The 10,264-nt window shown below is 48.5% G+C and overlaps 1 protein-coding gene across 1 annotated transcript; it reads right to left on the bottom strand.

The window, feature by feature from the left end:
* Nucleotides 1-636: 636 nt before the first annotated feature.
* LOC141948872 (E3 ubiquitin-protein ligase RBBP6-like) lies at nt 637-4,747 on the bottom strand. Its single transcript, XM_074881818.1, has 3 exons — nt 4,582-4,747; nt 1,524-1,623; nt 637-901 (listed from the first exon to the last, which is right to left on the bottom strand). The coding sequence occupies exons 1-3, from the start codon at nt 4,745-4,747 to the stop codon at nt 817-819; spliced, it is 351 nt and encodes a 116-aa protein (XP_074737919.1). The 3' UTR covers nt 637-816.
* Between the last annotated feature and the right edge of the window lie 5,517 nt (nt 4,748-10,264).

Below are 10,264 nucleotides of genomic sequence, written 5' to 3'. Positions count from 1 at the left end.
GGGTTTTAGGTATTTGCATTTGCAGACAAACTGTGAAACTAAACCGTTTCATCGGATAAAACGGAAAGATCAAATGCAGAACTTAGGAATGCCACTTCAGGTAGCAACAACATTTAAACTCACAGCAATCCGTTAGAGACCTTTAAGTACTCAGAGGAGGCCAAACAATAGCACTTCAGTTATACAGCTTTAGGAACAAATACCCAAGTATTTCAGGACACGAAAAGGAATCTTAGCTGCACAGAACTGTCCTCAAAATGTATGGGCTATGTTGATTTTGGGATTTGTTTGAACTGCCAAGTCAAAAGTAAGAAACAGTACCAAGTGGAACAACAATGGTTTCTCAGTGGGTTTTGATAACATCTTCCCAAACTGTTAGGCAAAGAAAGTATTTAAAAACAAAAGCTAAGTGATACAATGTGAAAATGGAAAAAATACACTCCAAACAATTTTAATTGCAAGAAACAAAGAGCACACGACAGCCTATACAAACATACTAGCTCTAGACAGACAGATGTAGAACACAGCACCATTGAATTGTGCAAACCTTGAACCTACCTGATCTAAAACCAATCCTACATTATCTGTACAACACAAAGTCATTCAGGAAATATTCCAGCATATTCAATATGAAACACAATGCATCACTAGGCACAAATACCAATATTCACATTAGAACTGTGCAAATGGTGGCATTACTCAGTTTTCACTGTGCTGTGAATCAAATACATGGTCTCTACAACATATACTATGTCTTGCTGCAGAACAGATTAAGTTAATGTTTGGGAGATTAATACGAGGCTACGTTGTTTAGAATTAAGTGCAATGTGTAGAAAAAAAGTGTGAGGTTGTGTTTTTACATACCGCTTTTGGTGTTCCACTCACTGGCTCGGTTCGAGTTCTAGAGGAAGAAATAAAGGTGATGAGAGCTTAGAACAAAGCACTTGTACCCAACCAAAAGCAGTGAAAACAGATTATAAAACCTGAACATCAAGGCATTATGTTCTGATAGTCTAGTGAACGTGGAAATGTATTTGTATACATAAACTGTTCTCTCTTGGCACATTCAGTGCAACTAAAAAAAAAAAAATCCCATTTCTAGTTTGTCAGCAATTACTGTCCGACTTACAGCTCTAGAACACAACAGTGCCAGAGGAAGTCCTCAGATATTTTGTCTCTGCTGTGTAAGTATCAAAACGATGAAGTCTGTGCTACAGCTTTGTGCTCTTAAATAATCAACCATCCAAACAGCGACCCTTGGTCTTTCCTCTGTAGCCAGTATGCCAGAAAGCCAGATCTGAGGCATAAGAATACCTGCCATATCCCACCCCGCCTCCCCCACATGCAAGACACAGTCAAACACTGACAGACTCTTCTGAGAGGGGAACATGCGTATCTCTCTTTACTGTAAAAGCAGTAAAAAGAAGAAAGATACACTCCGAATGCCTCTGTAAACTAATCTCCATACAAAAAGTTAACACACTGCAACCCCTCACAGACTACAGTGCTTTATGGGTACTTACATAAATCGTGTTTTGCTGGTAGTTTTGACTCCTCTAACAGGGACTCTTCTAACAATCACCGAGGAGTTCTTAGGAATCAGGCTGTTATCATCGGTGTATTCTGAAAACAACACCAATACAGAAGAAAACATTAGTCAGTTCGTAAGAATGTATATTAATGTGTAATTACATAGCACTTGAGAGAACCCCTTCACAGACAGAAAAGCAAAATTTTGTATGTGACATGGCACTCCCGTCGTCTCAACACACTAACAGAACCTTTCAAGAAGTCTTCAGGTTTGAGAATCAAACACCAGCAGCAAAACCTTTTCCATTCTTTTCAAACACTTTGGATGCCAGCAGCAAAATGGTCTCAGAGGTCACTAAAGGAGAGTCTGCTCATGCCTGAGGTTCTTTCCTGACCTAGCTCAAGTTGCTTTTGCTTCTGTTAGGCTACAAACCCGAGAGATCTTTGGAGAGGAACAAACCACAGCAAAGTCTCACCTGCGTAAACCAGATTCTAAAGTCTGACCAGCTTACCCTGCAACAAAGCAGGCGCTCGGCTAAAGCATGAAAACTCTGCGCCGCTGCTTTCCGAGCTGTTCCCTAAAAACGATTCCCCTGGGCTGCGAGTGCTGGGGACTGACAGAACACAGAAGAGAGCCGCCAGCTCTCTGCTTCTCGGGGCTTCGTCCATCGACAGCCACACTGTCAGCTGCTCAGGGCTGTACATGCGAATGCAAACGGAACTGGCAGTGCTGGAGTTTGGATCACAGGAACCTGAGGGGTTTTTTGAGCTTGCTTTCACACGTAGGGCAGAACTGGCTCCAACTAAAGTGGTGTCTCCTCTCTTAAGCTAATCATCTAGCTTGAATAAGCCAAAGGGACGTGAATTCTTTCAATTCACTTTTTGCAGAGCAGAGAGACTCAAACGAAATTAATTACGAAGACAAGTCTTCTGAAAAGCCTTTTGAAACCAGAGCGTGCCTGAAGGTCTCCATGCTTTGCCTTGGCTTACACCGTGTTCGTCTTCTGAAGAGGAGGAGCTACCTGAGACGCTTTGACTGAGTGAGCCTCAAATGTGAAGATCTCCCATGAGTGAGTCTCACATGTAAAGACGTCTCCATGAGAATGGTTTATATATTGTACTTGCACAAGCTGGATATGACTAAATGTTTTAAAGCACCATCAGCAGCCATGCCCTGTGATCTGCCTACAGTTTTAACTATTAAAAGCCGTTACCTATGGAGGCCGAATCAGAACAATGGCCCGAAAGCCAAAGTTGCTGTGAAAGTACTACTAATGACAAAACCCAAAGCTTTTACAGAAGTCATACCCTGAAACCAACGCCTAGAGCTCTGCTCAAATGGGGAATCTCACCATTACACAGCCACCTGTCAGGAAAGGCCTGAGATGGGACTTTTTGATGTCGGAGGAGCTCAAAGAGCACTGAGGCTGACAAGCAACGGGGAGATGATGCCAGCTGCAGCTCTGGAAGCCCAAAGCAGCTGTTTCCACCTGCTGAACGGAGTCATACAGAGTGTTCTTTCTGGTCCAGATCACAAACCACTGGACTGAGATTTCAGAGGCACAGGATAAGTAACAGTGGCTCCACAAAAAGGCAGGAGTTTGCTACGCCTGTGCCCAGCTGAGGGTTCTGGTAGGTCTGCAGAGGATTGCAGGTGGCAGCACCTCTCCTCGAGGGAGGCTGTGTATATGAGGACAGCAGCCAGTGCACTTATTCGCCAATTCTGCAAGCGTGCAGAGGTCAGCTGGAACATGCACAACAGGTGTATGATGCAAAGAGAGGAATGGGTCCTCTTTTTGTATTTTATGACAATTCACTGACCATTAGAAGCATTGACATCTGCCTTCTGAATAGACTGTCCTTGCATGAGATATATATAGACAGAGGGAGGGATGCTTGTTTTCAATCCACTTGTGAAGTGCACAGGGAGGAGACCTCCAGCCATCTAATACCAGACTGATAGAAAAATGAATTCCCCTTAAAAGTCAATCAGTACACATTGAAATGGATCAACTGAAAACTGAAGAGTGACAATAACCTGGTGAAGTAAAGGCTTTATTTGCGCAGGACACTTATCACGGCACATATTTGTATGTGGGACTTGAAGCATCCCACCAGCTGGGTCACTGAGGCAGAGGATTTGTGGAAGAGGGTTTACAAACAGCGGAGTGCGCTGCCGAGGTAGTTCTGTGAAGGGACCTGACACCTGTTGGCTTTCATACATTTATTTTTCCTTCACGTCAATTAATTGAGTTCATTTTGGTGATGAAATCTGTGTCAATGATGAAATCTGGTGAAGTCAAACAATGTAGACTTAAAAGTTAACTTTTTTGGTTTTAAATAGGAAAGGACTAAAGCTGGAGCATTAGTCCTGAAGTCCCTGGAAATTTCTGTTTGCTCCCTTTGAATTTAACAGCTGCCAGCTTAGTCTAACAGCTCTCAGACAAAACTGGCATCTGCCAGCAGGAGCCTGTTCCCCGCAGGCAGCAACATCCCGTGTAGCTGCGGGGCCTTGGCAACTACCAGTGTCACTCTGCCTCGCCACGACTCCACATCTGCAGATTGAGCAGCGACATCACGCTCAACAGGGCTACTTTTCACACTTGTCCAAGCAGAGCTCCAACAGAAATGTTCAACAAAGCTGGAGCCAACACCATTGTTGATTCCCACTCCCTTCTAGCACAAAACTTGTTTTACTGCCAGTGATGGCCGGTAAGTGGCTACTGGGCTTTTGCAAGCACTAGACGTTGCACATCGACCACGTAGTCTCCTACGCCCAGCTCCGTGTCTAACAACAGATCGGAACGGCTCTGTGAGGTCCCCGCACAAGCCACAGCTACCGACGGTGGCCGAATCGCACTGTCCCTTCCCACCTCACTGAATCGCTGGCGCCACTTGCCCTCCCGGTTCCCCGCACGCCGGCGGGACGGGCCCCAGGCTGACTCACGCCACGTGGGGACAAGCCACAGAGAGCAGAGTGTGGCTCCCGCAGGCCGTGGCCGCCGCCAGCTGGGCAGTGCCCGAGGCCCCGTGCCCGCCGCCCCCACGCACCTTCTCCGGTCTGGGCGTTGGATATCTGCAGCTCGCAGTTGGTCACCTTCAGCTTGTAGCGGCCCATGATCTGGCGCTTCAGGTGGCCCAGGGAGATGTTGAGGCCGCTGAAGGTGACTGTGTCGTACTGCAGCAGGGAGAAGAACTTGTAATGCACGCACGGCATGGCTGATGTTCCACTCGCTGGCTCGGTTCGAGTTCTAGAAGAAGAAATAAAGGTGAGGAGAACTTAGAACAAAGCACTTGTACCCAACCAAAAGCAGTGAAAACAGATTATAAAACCTAAACATCAAAACATTATGTTCTGATATGTTCATTATGTTCTGCTGGTAAGGACTTTGTGAGTCCCAGCTGGGAATGGCCTAACAGGCCCATGTGGGCCTAGGACTCAAAAGATGGTGCAAGTCCATCACAGAGAATGGGATTTTGCCATCTACGTGCCAGTACAGGCATCCAGAAGGTAACTGCTGCCTTTATGACACTATTCAGCAAAAATGTTTATTTTGTTTGGTGCTTCCAAGCTTACGCCAAGCGAATACGGCCAGGGGGTTCCTCTCTCTCTGAGGGCCATCTATTCAGAAGATGAAAAGCCAGGAAAACAATCCCCCGTCTCCGCAAAAGGAGGCTGGTGCTGTGTGAGGAGCCAGGGCTCTGACACGTGTACATTGACCCTCCTGCTCCGAGGGGGAGCCGCTGCCCACGGCTGGGCCACCCGCTGCCCCGCGCTGCGCCTCAGGGACTTCACCTCGAGGAACTGCTCTGGCTTCCACAGTTATTAACCTCAGCTACTACTGCCGTGCTTGTCAGAAGCCATGCCGGGACACAACTACTGAACAAAACTGACCCAAGTCAGCAGGCGACATTTGGATGGGGCTTTGGAGCCCAACAATAATTAATTGGTCTCTTCCAAGCCCACCAAACCCTTAAGCACACGTACCGTTTTACTCAGGTGATAACCACGGGAGGGAGAGGCCACAGTCTCTCCAAATCACCTCGTATCTTTGCTGAAAAATCTGCAGGACCCCTTCAGCCCTGGCCATCTGACCTCAGTGAGACCACCGCTCACCTTGCCCCACGGAGACACCGCTCACATTCACCTGGGTTTTGTTTCAAAAGCTTCACACTACTTCCTTTACTCTTTGTCTCACCTGACTGTTGAACCTTTGTCTACCCTCACTGTTTGGCTGCTCTGAAACTCACAACCTGCAGCTCTGAAGCCAGACAACAACAAGGGGAAGGCCTGAGGCCAGCGGCCCCGCTCCCAGCACACGCCATCACCGCGGCGCAGGGGCCCGGGATGTGCAGAGGAGCCGGGTTCAAGGTGCCGACCTGCGCCCAATGGCTCCCTCCAGCCAAACCCCTCACCCAGAACCACCGCTCTGCCCGCGCTGAGCGCCGGGAAACACCTTCAGGGCTTCCAGCTGTTTGCAGTGCTCAATTCCACATCGTTATTCTTACAGAATTGAAAGGCCAGGGGCCGTGAAACGAGCGCAGCCACCCAGTTCACACGCAAGGGGTGACCCCGACTGCACCGTGGCCCCCGTGGCCCCCCTGCTGCCAACCCCTGGGACCGCGTGGGAGGGACAGCGACCGGACCGGCCCCTGGACCCCCCCCCTCTCCCCGGAGCCTCCCTGGACCAGCCCTGGGCCCTCTGGAGACCCCCTTGAGCCACTCCCGGCCCCCAGAGCCCACCCAGACCAGCCCTGGGCCCTCTGGAGTCCTCCAAGAGTGATCCTGGGCCCTCTGGAGCCCCCCTGAGCACCCCACCCGGAGCCCCCCAAGCCCATCCCCGGGCCCCCTGGAGCCCCCCCTGGCCCTGCTCACCACGGCGGCGGGCAGCTCAGGTCAAAGGGCTGGCGCTCTGGGCGCGGCAAGGGGCAGCCCTGCCGAGGAGCCTGTCGGATCTGGCTCTGGCTCTGTCCTCACCTGGGAGCTGCTGGTGGCACTGGTCGCCGTGTCCTGATGCCGCTCGCCATGGTCGTGATGCTGCTCGCCGTCTCCTCCTCCTCGCTGATCGCCTCCTCCTCACTGATCACCTCCTCCTCCTCCTCCTCAGTAATTGCCTCCTCCTCACTACTCGCCTCCTCCTCCTCCTCACTACTCACCACCTCCTCACTACTCGCCTCCTCCTCCTCAAATGAGCGCCGCTGCCCTGGCACTGCTGGTCGCATCCTGGGCATTATTAGGACACAATGGGGGCGGGGCTTCGCTCGGCCAATAGCAGCAGTGCTACTGCCCAGGTTGCTAGGAGCCAAATGGGGGCGGAGTTTCACTCAGCCAATAGCGGCAGTGCTGCCCTGGTTGCTAGGAAACCGGGTAGGGGCGGGGCTTCGCTCGGCCAATAGCAGCAGTGCTACTGCCCAGGTTGCTAGGAGCCAAATGGGGGCGGAGTTTCACTCAGCCAATAGCGGCAGTGCTGCCCTGGTTGCTAGGAAACCGGGCAGGGGCGGGGCTTCGCTCAGCCAATAGCAGCAGTGCTGCTGCCCAGGTTGCTAGGAGCCGGATGGGGGCGGGGCTACGCTCGGCCAATGGCGGCAGTGCTGCCCGGCCTTCTTTCTGTCTTTGCTGACTGAAGAATCGTAGTGATGGACAAGGAGCCTGCTGAGGTCCTGACCAGACCGACCCTGACAAAGCCTGGCACTGCCACACAGTGAGAGAGCTGTAAACGTCATTCACGGGAAAAGCTGTGGGGAAAGTCACGAATCATCTCCCATTCTGCAAGCCAAATTCTTGACTGTTTCCTCACTACTGCTGATTTAAGTGTAAATTGCTTCAAAATAACACTTAAAATTCCTAACTTTTCATACCAGTAGTTTCTTCGTGCCGTAAGAGAAACACTGTGCTGAGAAGGCACTATGAACATACAGCAATATTTACATATAGACATTTTGTCTTCCCTTAGATGAAGTTATTTTGTAATTTGAAACCTTAGCGGAAGGATTTTTGCTTTTCTCCTGATCAGACATTTAAGTGTCAGCCCCCTGCCACAGCTGCAGCAGAAGTATTCAAGCTGTTTCAGCACCAAATTAAACTTTCACTTTCCACTTGGCTCTTATTTTTTCCTTCCTCTTAATTTTTATATTTAAACAAAGAGTTTAAGTATTTGCTTACCTGGGGAAAAAAAGTGCTATCCTTCTCCTGTTATGATAAGCTACTGATCTGAAGGGCAGAAGGCTGAGACCCCCACGAAGATATTTAGAAGAGTGGGAAGAATTTGAGAGTCATAAGTTGGATGTTCTTTGGCTGGCCAAAACTGAGGAGGGGGAAGAAGACCTACAGGGAGCTCAAGGGAAGCACAAGAGAGCATCTGGGAGCCAGCAGCGTGATGGGGGCATGAGACAGCGCTGCACTGCCGTGTGTCAGGCACAGTGTTTTCAGCAACTGCAGAGGAGAGTTAATGCCACTGACGAGAGCACAGCTCGTCTGACGTGGTGGCCCTGCTGGTCCTTCACGTACCGGAAAGATGAACTGTCCCTGGAAGAACTGGCGAGGAGAGCTGCGGGGATCGCTGGGACATGGGAGATGGACACGCGTGCTGACGTCAGGAGTGCGGGATTTGCTTGGGCCAGAAAAGCAAGTGGGAGAAGAGTGGGGTGACTGCTGTAAATGCAGAAGAGGGAAATAACACTTAGGGAGAACAGTTACTAAGACTGAAGGGTGTGGGCACCAGAAAAAATGTGTAATGCCTGGCCCTGAGTAACTTTAAGCTGCAAACTGGAAGAAAACTCTTTAATGCTTAGAAGATTTGGGTTCTGCAAGAGCCTTCCAAGGGAAATAAAGAAAGGAGGAAGCAACCAGCCAACCCCTGACTGCTCACTATGGAGCTCAGTCACCTTTTGATGGGCCTGGAGATCTCTTCCAGTCTCTCCTTCCTCCAAATTAACTGCCTCTGCGGGCATTGCCTTTCAAGATACGTGTTCCCTCTTCACTTTTTAATTGCTCTGATGTCTTCTTGTTTGAAACACTGAACTGTTGCTGATCAAGTATTTTGATGGCAAAAAGCGCTATGCTGGCAGGATCGTTTCACTTGTGAATTGTGCTTAGGTACCAATTCACATAATGTGGTTTCATATAGCAAGAATTACACTTTTTAACCAGTTAACAAGCACGGGAAGGACTTTACCATGTTTGAACTCCTCTCCCGTTACCGCTGGCGTTGATGCAGATCCCTTGTGTGCAGAGTTCTGCTGTGGAGAGCCTGGGGTGAGGATCCCCATTACACGGTACCGGTCTGAGGGGTTCATCTCGGATGTTAAAACAATTGCGCTTAGCATCAGTTTGGGTTAGAAAAAAGTTTAAAGGCTTCTGAATTCAATGTTTACACACCCTAGGGTCCTACAGTGGCAAACTAAGATTGCTGTCTTTGGGTTGTTTCAGCAGTGCAGGATTTGGCCATTCCCTCTATAAGAAAACCCAGTAACTGTCCATCTAAAACTCTGCCATGTAATTCAGGGTAGGACTGAATGCTGTCAATGTAAATCTTATATGAAGAACTACCTCTCGAAGTGTTACTTCCTTCTGCAAATTAAAATAAAGAATAGCTCTTACCATTTTGAAAAAAAAAAAAAAACAAAAAAAAAAACAAACAAAAAAACAAGAAGAACTTGTTCACAAGAGCAGAAGCCAAAGCATTTGGATAGAGCGGACATGTTCTTGCTACCAGCATTGCCCAGGAAACCCCACCATGAAATCCCAGCAGGTTGGAGTAAATGCCATGACCTAGAGCAGATACACTGGAGTTAGCCTGCAGTCTTCCAATACCCACGGATATCCCTTCAAATTTGCAGCACCAACTTCACAATCTATAGAATACTCAGTACACTTCAGCCTCCAAGTCAGTTGTTATTGCAGTGCGATGAGGCCAAAACTGTTGGTCCTTAACAGTGATGAGAAAAAGAATCGTTACCACACCACTCCCCAAAATACTGCTACTCTGAAATTTGCCTACACTGCTACAGCTACTGCTTCACTCCAACTTCCCTTAAGACAAAATTTCTGCCATTCTTCTAGTACCTGCTCTAGCCACATGCACAAACAATACTTTCTTATTCCTTATGGATCAAGCTTTTATACTTAACTTGGCTTTTTTACCATCTGTAGTCAGATTCCTGATAAGCAATAAAGCACCTTGTCTTGCAGGCACTCCCCTCTTCTCCCCACTCTACCCCCATTAAAAAACACACCCACTCTACCCCATGGACAGACCTTGAATCTAAACTAAAAAACTGGCTTTTGCTTGAAAACTGTCATTTAAATGGCTCTCCAAAGCTGAAGTACTTCTAATGGTCTTATCTTTTCAGCATGAGGTGCCTCTGAAAAGCTTAAAGATTACAAACAATCACCTTACTCACGTTTTGCCCACAGTTTAATCGCACGGAGCGTGAGCCAGAAGTTCTCCTCACTTGGCACTAGATGTAGCATTTCATCGGTAACTCTAAGAGAAAAGTTGAAGGACAGAAGTTCCTAGTAACAGGTACAGGTCCTTTTTATGCTACGCTGGATCAATAGCTTACAGTTTATCGTTCAAATCTATGAAAACAAGTTTGGATTACTCGCTTTGTAGTACGTTAAAAATTACAGATTACACATAACATACACATAACACCTGGGTGCCCCCCGATGTCCCCAAGGGTCCCAGGATCCACTTCACAGGCTGCTCACACCAGGGATCACCTCTAACTA

This window comes from Strix uralensis, chromosome 12 (genome assembly GCF_047716275.1).
Source record: "Strix uralensis isolate ZFMK-TIS-50842 chromosome 12, bStrUra1, whole genome shotgun sequence".
Taxonomy (NCBI): Eukaryota; Metazoa; Chordata; class Aves; order Strigiformes; family Strigidae; genus Strix; species Strix uralensis.
The sequence above is the reverse complement of the archived record's forward strand: the minus strand, read 5'-3'. Positions and strand labels throughout refer to the sequence as shown.